The sequence below is a fragment of the Lissotriton helveticus genome, chromosome 9 (genome assembly GCF_964261635.1).
Source record: "Lissotriton helveticus chromosome 9, aLisHel1.1, whole genome shotgun sequence".
Taxonomy (NCBI): domain Eukaryota; kingdom Metazoa; phylum Chordata; class Amphibia; order Caudata; family Salamandridae; genus Lissotriton; species Lissotriton helveticus.
The window spans coordinates 1,271,884,759-1,271,902,448 of record NC_136070.1 but is presented as its reverse complement, the minus strand read 5'-3'; the positions used below and the strand labels follow the sequence as shown (position 1 = coordinate 1,271,902,448).

At 45.9% G+C, this 17,690-nt stretch overlaps 1 protein-coding gene across 1 annotated transcript in view; it reads right to left on the bottom strand.

Moving 5' to 3' along the window:
* PRRT3 (proline rich transmembrane protein 3) overlaps window positions 1-17,690 on the bottom strand; it is a 241,363-nt gene that overhangs the window by 59,870 nt on the left and 163,803 nt on the right. Inside the window, exon 2 of the mRNA XM_078661836.1 lies at window positions 12,207-13,945. Within this exon, the coding sequence (XP_078517962.1) occupies window positions 12,207-13,866 (1,660 nt within the window). The 5' untranslated portion in view covers window positions 13,867-13,945. The remainder of the gene's footprint in view (window positions 1-12,206; window positions 13,946-17,690) is intronic.

Below are 17,690 nucleotides of genomic sequence, written 5' to 3'. Positions count from 1 at the left end.
ATGAGTAGAAAAGTGGGTCCTGTAAACGGTGGTTACTGTATGGACAGAGTTTGTTCTCTACTACACTATTTACAGGCAGTGCAACTCTCATGAGAAATACACCACAGAGTATTTAAAAAAGTATATTTTCAGAACAGTGTACCCTCTATACAACACTTTAAAAAAAAAGACACTATTCACTTAAAAATGCAAGTTCTGAAGGTACTAAAGATCATACTACCTGCAGCCTTCATACTGTGGTGAAAACGTTACAGATCGACCATCATTTGAAGCTAAACAAGCACATGTACACGGGTTCGTAGCAAGTGCACACAGTCTTATATGTATGTAGAAATTGTCATGTTACGAAGATTCTTTCTAATAACCCTAGGCTGTTTATAATACTTAGTAGCTACTACGTAGAATAATTGCCCTGATGGAAACTTTTTCTGCAGAACCAAGAAAATTGTGTGGAACATACTGGACACAAGTCTTCAGTTGTCATGTGCACACTGAGTTACTTCTGATTACAAAGATGTGTCACCTGTTCAATACCTCTATATACCTATGATGCATTAGGAGCACTAACAACCATCAACTGGACACAATCTGGTCAAAATTAGGTAGAGAAATAATATGGTAGTTTCCTACCACTTTGTAAACTATGAAATATACGAGGACACTCATTGGATGACGCCATCAGTGATGTCATCAATGGTCTCAATTGGGATAACGTCCAACAGTAGGAAGGAACCCCTATACTTATTGACAGGGAGGGGGTAATAAAATGAGAACAAAAGTAAAGACCCTGTAGTTCACCTAAAAATTGTTGTAGAAAGATCTATCGATAGTACAAAAGCACTTTGAGTACTTAACAGATATCACCATAACAACTCGTTTCTCGGTATTGACAAGTGTCACAGATTCCTAAGCATCACAGTCAGACTTAATGTGAAAAGAATACATTTTATTCAAATTGATTCCTCACTTTGGGTTACACTCTAAATAGTAAACACAGTATTTCTAGTCTTTAAAATCACATCATCATCACAAAAAAAGTTTAACATTTATTTAAAAAACTGTTTTAAACAATTTTTTTAAGGTTTTTTTGTGATGATGATGTGATTTTAAAGACTAGAAATACTGTGTTTACTATATAGAGTGTAACCCAAAGGGAGGAATCAATTTGAATAAAATGTATTCTTTTTACATTAAGTCTGACTGTGATGCTTAGGAATCTGTGACACTTGTCAATACCGAGAAACAAGTTGTTATGGTGAAATCTGTTAAGTACTCAAAGTTCTTTTGTACTATCGATAGATCTTTCTACTACAATTTTTAGGTGAACTCAATTGGGATAACATCAGTGATGTCATAAAAGATGTAAAAGAACATGTCATTAGTGATGTAATATGCGAGGTCAGTAGCACTGCATGGCGGGGTGCGAATTATAGTTAGCCCTGCTATCTATAACTGGTCAATTTTTGTGTTTTTTAGTTCAAAATGTTAATGTCGTCATTGACATATTCAAGTACCTATAACGCAACAAAATTATACTTATTTTTTTTAGTGAATTTCTAAGCTTTAAAAAATATTTATCTTTTATCACACCTATCTATAACGTTAGTATAACCATTGTTTTTTTGTAGTGAAGTTGTATATTTTTCTTAACGTAAAATAATATTTTATTACCAAAAGTAAAGCAATACCCTGCTGTGCAGGCCTTCGGTTATGTGCAGCGGGGGAGGGGGGCAGGGGGGTGGGGGGTTGACTGAAGACCTGGTCTGCGGCCAGGCCGTGCAGCAAATCCCTCACGAGCAGTCAACCCCACGCTCCCTGGGACCATTAGAATGCTCAATCTTTGATCAGGCACTCCAACAAGACTCTCGCATGAGTCCCTCAGACCCAACAATCCAGATATACAAATATATGTTTATCTTAATTTTTCAAAAGCTACTGAACAGATTTACACCACATCTACAACCAAGATCTAGCTTCCTGCCTAGTTTGGTGTAATTTAGTTCAAAGGTTTTTGCGGTAATGTTTTATCCACCACAGATTGAGGGATCAGTTTAGTGGAGATTTGGCAAATGGTGCCAAGGGTATTAGCTACACAATAAAGGCACTTCCTATGGAAATGCTGACCTAACCAACACTGGGGTATATTTATATATATATTCACTGAAAAAAAAAACAAAGGCTAAAGTAACGTTATATATGTAAAATGTTCAGAAACAACGTAATGATTTCAACTCCAAAAAACATAGAAAACAGTTATAGTTACAGATATTTCAAGTAACTATAATTAGTGCGTTAAAACTATAACTCGTTCCCCCATCATGCACAGTTTTCTCATCAATAAATGAATTGCAAATGTTGCAATGATATTATCAATGATGTCATGGAAGAGGTCATGAGTGATGTAATATGTGGGGTAATTAGCAGTGAATGTGGAGGTGCAAGTTATAGTTACCTTAGGGCATGCGTTATAGTTACTTGAGATAACTAAGTTTAAAAATGTATGTTGTTACTGAACATTTCACCTAACTATGCATTACTTTAACCTTTGGTGTTTTCAGTGAATATCTAGGTTTTTAAAAATATGTAAAGTAACATTTTACTACCATAAGTAAAGCCAACCCCCAACGTGCACAGCAGGGGGTTGGTTGCAGGTCCTGGTCTACAGCCAGGCCCTGCGACCAACACCCCACAGCCAACCAACCCCACACTGTGCATGGCCTTTGGCCGTGAGCTGCCGGGTTTTGGCCACACTAGGGCCCCCACCCCAACGGCAGCCAAACCCTCCCCCTCTGCACCTAACACCCTATGTATAAAATAGATCTATAGTCTTTCTCCCAAAATTACCAATAATTTTAATCAAATGTATATTCAATGATGCGCTCAATGAACCGTATTACTATCGATTACTGTAAAAATATTTAATACATTTTATTAAACTACATTTCTGTGACCATTTCTTTTTAAATAGATTTTATTATTACATGTTGGGTGTTACATTTTTTAAATATGCTTATAAATAAAAATATTGTCTCTTAGCCTACATTTTAACATTTTACAACCCAAAACATGTACTTAATAAAATCAACAATATAAAAGCATTGTATTTTATGTGATATTTTTTGAGTTCACATAAAATGCAACCAGCTCCTAGGTAAGACAATGCTTTTAAAAGTATAGTAAGTTCTCTTTGGGTCATGATATCAATGACCCAGAAGACTTGTGATGTTTTTTTCTAGTGTTGCTGGGGGGGGGGGGGCGGGGGCTGTAGAACTCCCTACAGCCCACCCTCAACATAAACAAGCATTTACAATGCAATGGTTTTGCCTTTGTTAAAGTTAGAGCTATTGGCATTGCTCTTGAATTTTTATTTATTTATGTTTTTTTTAACATAAATAAATGGCATTGTCATTTACAATAGCAGGGCAGGGCACAGGGAAGGGGGGCGAGGAGAGACGAAGGAGAGCTGCGGGCTCAGGGAAGGGGGGGCCAGGAGAGACGAAGGAGAGCTGCGGGCTCTTATTGTAATGCTTGCATGGATGAGTTGGTGGATGCATGCATGGGTGCATGCATGGATGGGTGTATGGATGGGTGTATGGATAGATGCATCGATGGGTGGATGGATAGATGCATATATACAGCCAATCCCTCAACAATTTATGCAATCCACCAACCCATCCAACCAACAACCCATCCATGCATCCACCCATACATCATGCATACATCCATCCATCATGCATCCATCCACCCACTGTGTCCCACTCCGACCCCTCTAAATATAACTCATTTTTTCTGTATATAGAGATGACTGTATTCACTAGTATATGCAGTAGACCTTTCTACTCTAACATTCCTATGTGACTCTTGCAGTACATCTACTCATATCCCTTCCATATGTATATAGAAATATAACGAGAATCAAGTCTCTTCTTTGTGTGACTACATCTAGTACATTTCAATTGTTTTCCTGTTTGTATCTTTTACTTAACGCATGTAAATCAAAGTCCTTAGGTTTGGCAACTGGTTCTTATGTAAACCGCTCTGACACCTTCGGGTAAGGTTCGCGCTACATAAAATCACATTAAATAAAACTTTACCACACAAATCCAACCATCCATTTGTGCCTAGGCTTACATTTTACGGCCTCGAAGCACACAGAGAAGGGACAGTTTACTAAGTCGAGGCTTTGTAGGGTGCATGGCAGGGGACAGTTTTAGGCGTCAAGGGAGGGTAGGGAGCAGAGTCAGAGTACTTCACGGAGGTAGGGGGCAGTTTTTTATTGTTCAGGGCAGGGGGCAGCGGTACTTTTTGGAGCATGGCCTTATTTTAAAGGGCTCAGTTCAGGTGGAGGAACGGCACAAAACACCAGGCAGACAGAGGGCAGAAGGACACAAAAACGAGGGGAAACAATTATAACTGAGGGCAGATTGGCACAAAAAAACAGGCAGACAGAGGGAAGAAGGACACAAAAACGAGGGGGGGTGATTGTAACGGAGGGCAGAATGGCACAAATCATGAGGCAGACAGGGCAGAAGGACACAAAAACGAGGGGGGGGTGATTGTAACGGAGGGCAGAATGGCACAAATCATGAGGCAGACAGGGCAGAAGGACACAAAAACGAGGGGGGGGATGATTGTAACAGAGGGTAGAACGGCACAAAACACCAGGCAGACAGAGGGAAGAAATACACAACAAGCAGGCAACAGAGGCACGAAAACAGGGTCACAAGCAGGCAACAGAGACAGGGTCACAAGCAGGCAACAGAGTCACAAGCAGGCAACAGAGGCACGAAAACAGGGTCACAAGCAGGCAACAGAGGCACGAAAACAGGGTCACAAGCAGGCAACAGAGTCACAAGCAGGCAACAGAGTCACAAGCAGGCAACAGAGGCACGAAAACAGGGTCACAAGCAGGCAACAGAGGCACGAAAACAGGGTCACAAGCAGGTAACAGTCACAAGCAGGCAACAGAGGAACGAAAACAGGGTCACAAGCAGGCAACAGAGTCACAAGCAGGCAACAGAGGCACGTAAACAGGGTCACAAGCAGGCAACAGAGGCACGAAAACAGGGCCACAAGCAGGCAACAGAGGCACGAAAACAGGGTCACAAGCAGGCAACAGAGTCACAAGCAGGCAACAGAGGCACGAAAACAGGGTCACAAGCAGGCAACAGAGTCACAAGCAGGCAACAGAGGCACGAAAACAGGGTCACAAGCTGGCAACAGTCACAAGCAGGCAACAGAGGCACGAAAACAGGGTCACAAGCAGGCAACAGAGTCACAAGCAGGCAACAGAGGCACGAAAACAGGGTCACAAGCAGGCAACAGAGTCACAAGCAGGCAACAGAGGCACAAAAACAAGGTCACAAGCAGGCAACAGAGGCACTGATGAGGGCGGTCGCTGCCCCCGTCGCCGCACTTGCTCAACCTTTCAGACACGGTCGGCATTCCTGACTCGTTAAAAAATAAAAATAAAAAAATAAAACTAAATGCTAAAGGCCCGTTCTCTCAAAGACAGGCGGGCCGTTTTAACTGGGCCGGGTAAGTAAGCACGTCGTGGCTTAATGACTATTCACGATATACGTTGATTGCGCAATTAAAATACAGTAGGGGGCAGCGTCAATCATCGTTCCCCTCCCCTGCCTAACTCGGTCTATGTTATGAGCCGAGTGTCTCTGCCTGGTCCCATCGAACGAAGTGCTGGTACAACTACTCTCATGATGCACTAGTTTGTTAAAGGAATACCCAGGCTGGAATCTGATTTACCACCTCGCACAGAATCCTCGGGAGACCTTCCTGGATGTTTGTTATTCCACATAACTTTTTTTTTTTTTTTTTTTTTTTGGACGTATGACGACAGGAGAGACCTTTTCCTTGGCAGTATATGAGAACGTCAGTGACAGGCAGTCATACATATCACTGGTGTTGAGTCATTATGGTGGGTGATCAAACGGAGGAAAGTGAGTTACACAGCTCTGATCTAATAGGCCAGGATACGATGTTTTGCTACTGGTACGGATTGGCATGAGCTGGGCCCTGCGCGATATTTGTAGGCCTTCCTTGTGATCCCGATACACGAGGAGATTGAACTGTAATGGAGCCGTCGTACAGAAAGAAGCAGCTGCTCCGTGTGGGGTAGTTTTTTTGCACAGAGTGCTGTCAGAATGTCACTTTACCTTTAGGCATCCTACGATTAAGTTTTCGAAGAAGGGACGGAAACCTCCCGGCCAAATATGACTGCAGATGTAAGATTGAGCCGGCTATTGCCCAGGGTCACATGTTGCTGGGGATCGAACCGTGACACTTGGCCTTGTTAGCGCGGAGCTCTAACCAACTGAGCTAATATACCGCTTTAACTTGAGCAGACCCTACGCTGTGTCTGAACCAGTTGCAACAGGTTTCAACTCACTGCCGGACAGCAGGGGAGGGGGGGGGGCCTGTGCTCGCGCAGTGGTAGGATATAGCAATAGTCACGAACCGTGAGGAAAAAAGCTGTGTATAGAAACGCTTTGTGTTTTGGGAGCCAAAGTGTCCGCCATCTAAGAGTTCATGTTATAGGTTATTGGCGGGCCCCAAGTGTTTATTTATTTATTTATTTTTTTAAATGTATCGCAGGGGGGGATCAATACTTCCCCACTTCTGTGCTATAGTCATACGGCTGCCACAATAAGATGTAGCTATCACTGTCTGCGGCTCCCAAACCTTCTCAGCCGAAGATTTACCGGAGACAGCTCTCGTGACTCGCAATGTCCTCGTGTTCTATATATAAATGCTCGAGGCCTCCTCTGGGTGAGTCTCGAGGGAATGCTAAACTCTGGACTAGACAGTAACGCCCCTAATTTTGCTTTACCATTTTAGAAATTTCTAGTCGACCCCATACCAAATAATAATCCACGTTTGTAAAGCGTCAGCAATTTACCCATAAGGGTCCCTAGTCGCTGGGGGCCGTCGGGAAGATTAAGCAAGTGTTGCCCAACGATACATGGTGCAATCCGTAGCTGAGTGAGTTTTTGTCGCACACGTTGTTCACTGGCAACAAATGGCTCACCTTTACGAGACGTGGCCTAATAGCATAGCTTCCGGAATTTTGCATGACATAACGTAATGTGCATTTGTAAAGTGCACCTTGGCCCTAGGGCAGCATGGCGTTGAACGTAAGATGTTCCTTGTTGTATCGACTACAGAAGGATGAAAGGCTGAGTAGACCTGCCGGGATTTGAGCCTGTGATTATGAAGTCACACACAGGCCTCCTACAGTAGACATTAGTCCACTAAGCTACAAGACCCAGCATAATAATTTTAAACTACTGTAACGTACCATTATGCTAGCTACCGCTCGGTGCATGACAGCATTTTAACCCATGGTTATAAAGGTCTTAGGCTGTGAAATGTTTCCGGCCGGTTTCGAACCGGGGGGCATTCTCGTGTGAGGCGAACATGCTAACCACTACACTACAGGAACCCACATGTATACCATCTTCATGCAACAGTCTCGCCGTATTCTTTTATGAGAACTATGCCCGTGATATCCTTACTTTTTGGTCCCCAAATTTTATTTTCACACAGGCCCTCAGGGTCGTGTGACTTTGACCTCTGTGTGCCAGCCGCTGCAGGCTCCCTTCACCCCCGAAACCAAACAGGTACTACTACTACTTATTGGCAGCTCTCGTACGTTCCTTCCTTTGCTCCCTTACCTTGCCACATTCGGTGTCTTGTAACAACCTGCGCTTTCTCTTCCTTCGTTGCGTGGGGAAGACGGCAGGGGGGTCTTGATCCGCGTCCCTGCTCTCGGCTGCCGTCCTTCACTCCGGCGGTGCATCACGTGGGCATGTTTCCCCGCAGCTGGTCCCCTCTCGTTGTAGACGATACACTGGGTAAGTTTGGGGCCGTGGGGGAACGTGGGCTGTCTGCGCCACTCCCAGGCAGAACTCCCCCTACGTTCTACTCAGCCCTATCCCCTGCCCAGAACCTGCTTCGCTGCGAGGTTCGAGGATACGTTCCTCCTTGGTATGCAGGAGGCGATCCAGCCCAGACTCACCAGCTGCAGCCGGGGTGAACCTGGTTCCCGATCTCCAAGGACGGCAGCTCCTGGCCGCAAGGTTACATCCTCCTTCTCCTCCGCAGGCCAAACTCAGGCCGAGCCAGGTAGCTTCTCCCTTGGCGCCCCCGTACACGGGCGGACTGCCGGGCCCTAGCAAAGGCTGATCCTCGGGGGTCCTGTTCCGGTATGCGCTGGGGACCTCACCCGACTCCTGCCGGGGGGCCGTTCTGTGGGTTCTAGCCCACCCCGTCCCCTTACAGCTACCGGACATTGAGGGCCCTGGGTCGTAGTTCTGCAGCAGCCCGGGCAGCGTCTCGAGATGCTCCACTAGCGTATCATTGGGCGGGCTGTGAGTGGGCGAACCTCCCTTGCTTTTGCCGTGTTCCCAGCCCCGACCCACCTGGCAGGGGCTTCGCCTCTTCGCTAGACAGCAATGCACGGATCGGTTCCCTCTGCGGGAGGGAGTCTCAGAATACCAGGAGGCCGCCTCTGATTAGCCTGCGGATGAAAGCAAGCACTCACCTGGACTTCTTCCGGGTGCCGTCAATGCCGGAACAGATTCGGAGGCGTTCCCGAGAACAGGCTTTCGGCTGACGTAGCCAAAAGGGAAAAATTCTCGGGAACGCCCCCGAATCTGGTCCAAGATTGACGGACAGAGCCTTCTCCCAATGGCTAGCCTCCATTTATGGAGCTAGCCAATGGGAGGAGGGGGCGGATACCCGACCCCACAGAGAAAAACATAAGATTTTGCTAGCGTATGCGTACTTCGTACGCATTGGCTAGGCAAAACCTAAAAATTGTGATGCCCCTGCCCTTCTAGGTGTATCACCAGAAACAAGGTGTGTAAATACCCCTACCGGGACATCATGCAGTGCTTCTTGAAGGAGCAGTGAAGAAAAAATGAGCAGCCGTAGGTATTAATTTATTATTTACTTTTTTTTTTTTACTTTTTCTTTTCTGAGTGTCCCGGTCCCACCTGGGACAATCACAGTATTTGTATTTTCTAAGGTGCAGGTAGAAAGCCTGAAATAGCCCTTTATAAAAAAAAAAAAGTCACAGCTCAGGAGCAGGCTTTTGTTTTTCTACAGGCTGCCCACCTGGGGCTCCCCAGACCATTATTTAATTTGTAGGGCCACGCGGGGAGACCCAGGGCCACCGCAGCCCCATGGGCATGGTCTTTTATTTATGTTATAGTGGCCCACCCAGGCCACACCACAATTTCTCCCATAGCTTTTTTTTTTTAGTGAGGTGACCCTAGTGCCCTTCCCCCATCCCCAGGGCCACCTCAACAGTACGTCCTCTATTAGGGGCTGTGGGGGCGCCTAGGACCCTTGAATCACTGCCGGCTCCCCTGCTTGCACCCATCATGGGAACAGCAGGAGCCGGTATTGCTCTGACCCCGCTGGAGCAGTTTTCTTTTGCTCCAGCAGGGTGGGAGCAATCAAAGCATTTCCCTGCCCAAGAGCATGGGTAGGGAACAGCTTTGTCCTCCCAAAGGGCAGGAGCAGCTTTGTGCTTGTGGGAGAACTGTAGAGAGGTCTGAAGGATAGGCCAGTCCTTCTAAAGACTCTACTACTTACACCCATCATCTGAGAGAAAGGTCTAAAAGGAGATGGCCGTCCCTTCCCACAACCTACTACGCATATCTGTTATCTGAAATAGAGGTCTAAAAGGAGAGGTCAGTCTCTTTCCAAACCCTACTATGCACACCCATCATTACAGAGAGGTCTCAGGAGAGAGGCCAGGCCCTCGACAAACCCTACTAGCACACACATCATCTGAGAGCGAGGTATAAAAGAAGAGCCCATTGCCTCCCCACGTCCTACTACGCACTCCTATTATTACAGAGAGAGGTCTAAGCAGAGAGTCCAGTCCCCCCACACACCGTACTATGCACATCAGTCATCTGAGAGAGAGGTCTAAATGGAGAGGGCAGTCCCTCCCCACACCCTACTACACACACCCGTCATTTGAGAGAGAGGTCTGAAAGTAGAAACTAGTCCCTGTCCACACCCTACTACGCACACCTATCATTACAGAGGGCGGTCTCAGCAGAGAGACCAGTCGCTCCAGAAAACCCTACTACGCACACCTGTTGTCTGAGAGAGTGATCTGAAAAAGAGATGCCAGTCCCTCGACACATCTACTATGCACACACATCATCTCCAATACAGTTCTGAATGGAGAGTCCGTCCTTCCCTATACCCTACTACGCACACATATCATTACAGAGAGCGGTCTCAGCAGAGAGAGCAGTCTCTCCACACATCCTACTATGCAAACCTGTCATCTGAGAGAGAGGTATGAAAGGAGAGACCTGTCCCTCCCCACAGCCTACTATGCACATCTGTCGTCTGAGAGAGAGGTCTGAAAGGAGAGGCCAGTCCCTCCACACACCCTACTACGAACACCTGTCATCTGAGAGAGAGGTCTGAAAGGAGAGACCTGTCCCTCCCCACAGCCTACTATGCACACCTGTCATTACAGAGAGGTCTCACAAGAGGGGCTTGTCCGTCCCGACACCCTACTACACACACCTAGAATTACAGAGCGAGGTCTCAGCAGAGAGGGCAGTCCCTCCCTATATTCTACTATATACACCTGTTCCTACTTTTCACACCTCTCTTTGCAAGAGTAATGACAGCGCAAAAAAAGATTGCTGGTGACAGTTCTTGATATCAGAGTTACAATAACTGCTCAAATAAATAACTTCTATTGAATATTTAATACACGCATTTTCCAAAGATTTTGCAAACTGTTAACTATATCCTCTTTTGTTACAATAAAAAAACATTCTTTTACTAAAATAATGTCAGAGTACAACATATATTTAAAAGTCATTTTACCATACATAAACTCACAAAAATAATTTTAAAAAACCTGGAAATCCATCTGAAAACAAACCAAAGGTTATGGTAAAATTATAGTTAATTTGTAATAAAAATATCTGTTTTCCTTTAAAAAAAAAAAACTTTAGAAATCCACTGAATAAAACAACAGTAAACATAATGTTCTAGTTAGGTGAATATGTCAGTGTCAACATTAATGTTTTGAACTAAATAGACTACAGAAATTCATCTGTTATAGTTAACAGGGCTAACTTTAATTTGTGGACCCGCCATGCACTGCTTATAACCTCACATATGACATCACTCATGACATGTTCTATGACATAATTTATGACATCCTTGATGACATCTCAAGTGACGTCACTGATGATGGTAAGATAACAGCCCCTTTCTTCTGCAGTACCAACCACCAATCCCCCCTGCTGTATCAATTCCCCCCACTCAAGATCAACATTTATTCTAAACAACCCTCAACTTACTTCCAAATGTATCAGGGGCTCACAGCAGCACCACCGCAAACCAAGACCAGCAACTAACAACCTTTGCATCATTGGAAGCCGCTCACCGCCTGTGTCATGGGTGAGCACTGCCAAGGGTCCCTGCAAGCAACATATATCTAAAATGGAGAGTGCTATAGCACGCGGGGGCACCCTACACTGTGATATAGAGCTTTATGCCAATTGCAATCAAAAATATCATAAGACAAGTGATATACTTATGATACTGTTTTTGAATGATGTGATCTCTGGGGATTTGTTAATAATTTTTTTTTAATCTCAATTTGAGGCTGAACCAGAGACGAAGAACTTCCATTAGTGTCTCGCGTCGGCTGCGTTTTCGCAAGTGCTTTGTGGTAAAACCGATACACAACATGTGAGAATGTTTATTGCTCCCTGCTGTGTACGTGTTTCTGCCCCGTTGAGCATCTTTTGTACTCTGCTTTCCCGCCAGCGCAAAATTGCTTTTACTACAAATGTCGACAAGTAAAAGCTCTGGTGTCTGCTGTCATGACAGAAGGAAGCGCTTAGAGGCTGCTACGAATGACATGCCAATAGTGTTTACTACATGGGAGTTTCAGGGATTTCGCAGCATTTCCTAATTGGGCACCAAAGGTTGACGCCCCCTTTTTTCTTTTCTTGTGCAGCTTGAGCACTTCAAAGGCGATAAAGCATTGTCACAACCACCAGGTGCAGGAAGAAAGGTGCTTGAATAGTGGACTGGATTCCACAATGGAACACCTGCAGAACCATATCAAATTAAGGGATCAGGTCACACCAACAGGGAAATGCAAACAAATCATCAGCTTATTATGCACTTACCTTTGCTGAGGGCGAGAACAGACGGGGAGGCCGTCTCGCGAGGCTGGAGGACAAACACATGCATGTCTGGTGTAGGAGTTTTAGGGTTTGCGTCCTTCGCAGTTGCGTGTGGTGCATGTTCTTCAGGGACATCCACCCCTTGCACTGCAATGCTGACCGGCTTCCTGGTGCTCAGCTGATGAGCAAACAACGTCTCCGTCCAGGTTTTCGCCTTGGTTTCTAAGGTGACGTGCCCGCTTAGATACGTGCTAAGGCTGTCTGGCGGGTTCCCCTTGGTAAACCAGGTGGACCAGGTCGGCTCGCTGTGCTTTGGTGTTTTTGTGGTTGTCCAGAGCGAATCCTCAGAAGATTGGATCTGTGATATCCTAGCCGTGGAAATACTGGCCTCCTTTGTTGACTTGGAGAAGAATGTTCCAGAATTTGCAGTGATGATGTCCTCGCGTCCCGTCCCAGGCTCCTCTGCAGCATATTTACTGTTGTTAACGGTAACATCCCGTTTATCCAGGACTGGATCCGCCAGGTTCTCGATGTCGACAGACAGCACTTCATTCGTTCCTGGACTGGTAGGGATTTGACTCCTTTCTTGCATGGTTGAATAGCCCTGAGTGGTCCTGTAGGAGGCCAGGTACTTCTCGGACACAGGTGACTGACCTCCTTGGTCATTCCATGGAATAAAATTATCATCTATAAACATATTTTCAACCCTATGGCTCCCGGTTGAGACGGAGGGTTCCAAAGCGTTGGTTTCGACATTTGGGAAGCTATTCTGCGCTTCCAAGGTGTTGTCCCTTGGATCTATAGCTGCAATTGTGTTGGTGCTTTCCACGTGTAGGTCTCTTCGCGCGCCTAGCTCTGGGTTGATTTCAGAGAGCTGTATTCTTGGACTCGTCACCAGGGATACAGTAGACACAGTTGGTCTCACGGTGCTCAGTCTTCTTTCCATGTTGCCGTCCACGTGGGCAAAAATTTCCAAGTCATTCCTTTCTTCCAAATTTGCACCCAGTGTTTGGAAACCTGGACCTCCATTGCCAGCCAACACAGATTTGTCTTTTAGGTCTCCACTGTGCATGCTCGAAACAAATATTTGCTCATTTTTGTGGTCTAGTGTATTAGTATCTTGATTAGCAGGTGCAGCAGAGGATCCAGCTGAAGGCGCCAAGCTGTCCTGAACCTCAGGACTCGGCTCGGCTAAACTTGGTGGCTCCGTTTGACCAAACGTAGCTTCCCTTGTAGGCTCCACATGCAAATTATTGTCAATTGGTCTACTCTGCAATGTATGTTGAGATACCCCACCTTGGCTGATCGGCGGGGACGCAAGAGTCTGTGAATGTAGATTTCCACCAAGAGGGAGTCTGGAATCATGAGAGGTCACAAAAGTCTCTTGCTTGGTCCTGTTGTCATCCTGTAAAGTCAGAATGTTCACCAACATTGGCTCAGTTGAGTCTGAATGTTGAGTGCTCAGAGGTGCACCTCCACCTTGTGCTTGCGGTGGTTCCTGAAAGGGCTGATGAGACCCATTCCTTGGTGCGATCTCCCTGGAGAGTTCATTGGGCCCATCAGAACCGACATCTTCAATGTTGGCTTTAAGTAGAGAAGGCTTGGAGAGGACGAGAGTCACCAGGAAAGTCCACAGGTGGAGCTCAGCCGGCCTCACCATCATTGCGACTGTGTTCCTCCGTGCCGAGACATCCGCGAGTGTGCGGCCACAGCCTCCGTCTTAAAATTCAGCATTTACATCCCTGGCGGAGAAAAAAAACAGAACAACCGTATTAGTACAGCGAAGCCCATGTGGCTTTCATATAATTTCATTTAGCAGTGTACGCAGAAAGTTTGACAAATTTATGGCGACCCACCAACTTGAAACTATTTCTTTTTCATCTGATGTTTTCAATCAGTGGATACTTTTTTAAAGAACGAAATATGTAGCAAGACATTGGGAAGAGGCGTTCTTTCCTCTCCCTGGTCTCTAATACATCAGAAAAGGACAGGGAGATGGCAGACCCAGCTTCTGAAGATAGGAAGAGGCCCCATCAGCAAGAGAGAGGGTTATTTGCACAGCAGAATAGGTTTCAAATGCTCGTATTGCTCCATATTTGGGATTGAAGGGAGCTAGCGTGCTTGGGTAAATCTCTTTAAAAATGTGTTATTTGATGCTAAAAACAGAAAGTGGGAGAGGTGAGTGTGCTGACCACTGAGGGGAAAGACTGAAGAACATTCTAGAAGAGTGATTTGGACTTTGATGACGCAGTGGCCGTTCTTCAAAGGCTTAGCAATGGATCAAAACTCTTACAAGCTCCAAAAGGCCAGAAACTGATTACATCTTTCTTTCTTTTTGATGCTCTTAATTTAGAGGCAAGAAATCCTCCTCAAATGGCCTCTGTAGGCAACACTAAATGTCCATCAAGTGCCTAAAAAGCACTCCACTGATTATCAGTGAGCACTACATAAGGAAACTCACTCGTCACCTCTGCACCGGGGTGAGCCCCTCTTAGACGCCCCCTCACACTCACTGTCCTCCCAGAGACCGTGAATGCCTGGCCCTGGATAGGGAACACCCACTCAGAAAGCATGAAATGACTACTCTAAGATAACAGGCTTCCAAAACCAACAATAAATGGGAGCCGTGATCTTGTCCCACTGATACCGTCCATCTGTCCACTCTTTCAGCTGCTCCTTCGCCCTCTGGCTTTCTTTCTGCTCTTCTCAGCCCTTTAATGATTCTGTTCCCTGGTTTCCTGCTCCAAAACCATGTGCCTGGCACTGTAGGCCTGGTGCCTGGCCCTCTAGGCCTGGTGCCTGGCCCTCTAGGCCTGGTGCCTGGCCCTCTAGGCCTGGTGCCTGGCCCTCTAGGCCTGGTGCCTGGCCCTCTAGGCCTGGTGCCTGACCCTCTAGGCCTGGTGCCTGACCTTATATGCCTGGTGCCTGACCCTATATGCCCAGCTCCTAGCCCTGGGTCATGACACGGCTGGAGATCACTCAATATTTAAGAATAGACAGGAGGTGACAAGGGGAGGGACAACTTCACAGCCATTTTATTTGCACCACAGGATGATTCAGAAGTTGGATGAATAGTTGAATGATATCTTCAATACTGCGCTATGCTAGGAGCCGTTGCATAGCACACTCCTGCCATTTGCATGACCTTGTTGTTATTGATTATCCCTAGTTGAATAGCGCCAACATATCGCCCCCATCATCATCACAATAGTCTAAACGTGCTGTAAGTATAAAACTAACAAAAAAACAAAAGCAGCAGAACTTAATTGTCACAGGGTGCCTCATGGACAACACACAGACCAGCCTCTTTTCAGTTATCAAAATCGAAATATTTTTAATGAAAATATTCAATAAGAAGCGCAACACATATGTCAAAAAAGACATTTGAACCATGTTCTGTGTCCCCAGTGATAACTTAAAACAATGTGTGTATAAAAGAACACTTAGCCTGTCTTTTTATAAAGAGGAGAAAAATTAAAATCACATCTCCAAGTAAATAATTTCTGCCAGAGACAGGCATATGTGTTATAGAGCTGGCGGTGTTTCGACCACTTTGACAATGATGAAGTCTCCGTCAGGGCATAATTAAATATTGGAAAGATATTCAAGTGAAGGATCAGAAAGAGTTCTGATAGAGGCTAGGGTGAGAGCGAGTAAAAGGTGTTGGGATGCACCTTGACAGGTGGACCCCCTAATGTGCAGCATCCCTCATCGGATTATTTACACTAGCGCTAGTCCGCCCACAATACATACGGTGGACCACAGTGTAGTAGAAATGGTCTGCTGACGTCCAAAGGGGCTAGAATGAATGAACAGCGGTTAGAAAATGGAAATCAATTAGCGGTAAGGCGAGATATAGAATTTGGAGTTAATGTGGGGACGTGGATTGGTTCCCCCAGGCTTCCCGGCCATGAGCAAGACCACGGTGCTTGGTTGCCTCCACCAGCCTCCTGCTTGGACTCTATCCCAGGACCTGCCCGGAGCCCTAGGGCAGGGGCGTAACAAACACCCCCGCAGCCCCCGCGGTGCGGGGGGGCCCCACTATCCAGTAAATGCTGGGGGGGCCCTCAGCTCTTCTGTGACTAGGGCAGTACATTCGTGCAGCAGAAGGGCACGCCTGGGGTCAATCACGGCAGCCAGAGAGCTGAGGTGGACGGCACACACGTCAATGGGGCCACCACAGACAACACTGGACCCCGGCATCAGGGGCCACCAGACTGAGCCTGAACAAGCCACAGCAGACTCGTAACACTAAAGGCGGGGTATATACTATATATTTAAATAATGGGGTGGTATGAGAGATACAGGTATGGATAAGTAAGCTCCTACCTGCCCCCTGGGCTAGGACAAGGAGCAACATGTGATAGCCATGCTTGGTCGATGACCCTCCAGTGAGATTCAGGGATGTGCCCCACACAGATGTATTGCGCTCCTCTCTGGCACAAGCCAGCTGCCGGGCACGGTTGCACCAGGAGGATGGGTAATCCCAAAGCCTGGCACGGTAGGCTCATGGACCAGTGATACCCCAAAGATACTCCCTGAGCCAAGTCTAGCTGGGGCCAGAAGCAGGCCTCAACTATGCACTGCATAAAAAGACTCCTCAACTGATATGAAGAAAGAACAGGCGCACGGTCACAGTATTACCTCCTAAAAAATATAATTCCTCGCGGTTTATAAACTATGCAGCAGCGATTCCACGTATCCCAACATATCGTTAGACAGCCCGACATGGGTCACCAAAAATGTAAAGAGAAAAAGAAGGGTGGACCCACCCCAACCACCTACCTCCCCATTACAAGAAAAAGAAAATTGAGAGAAAAGATCATAAATAAAACGGATAAAACATTATATATAACAAACAAAAAAAGAGGAACATTAGTTTCGGAAAAGTATAAGGACAATAGATAAAAAAAGAAATGCAATCACCCATATTTATAACAATAGTTAGAGTTTGTGTACAATTAAACATGACGTGATTGGTAAAAACAGTATTATTAAAAATCATTAACAAAGATTTATACAAATTAGACCTGGGAGAAATTTTAATTCTGCCGCAGTAATTTAAGTAATTATGCATTAATCTTGTGAGATTAAATTACGTAATTACACCACTGGATGTCATTTGAGGGTAGTCAGGGGTCACGCTCTGACCTCTATCTTGCTCCTTGCGACTCCTGGCACTTTCTTTGCGACCCCTGGCCTCGGAGGAGGCAAAGCTTTTGTCCCTGATCCCCGACTACTCCCAAATGTCCTCCATGGATTATGCAAATTTGAGTAATTAAGTGTAATTTGGGGCAAAAATCCTGCAGCGGGGAGCAAACAAACAATGAACTGAGAGAGCGAGCAGCTGTGGCTACTGCTGTGCACGTCCTGTGGCATTTAGTGTATTTCCTTCGCACATAATTCATCTTTGGACCCATTTTGGACGCGAGGGTGCATTTTTCACGAAGAAAGTTGCGCTAAACACTGGGTTATGCTTCTCACGTA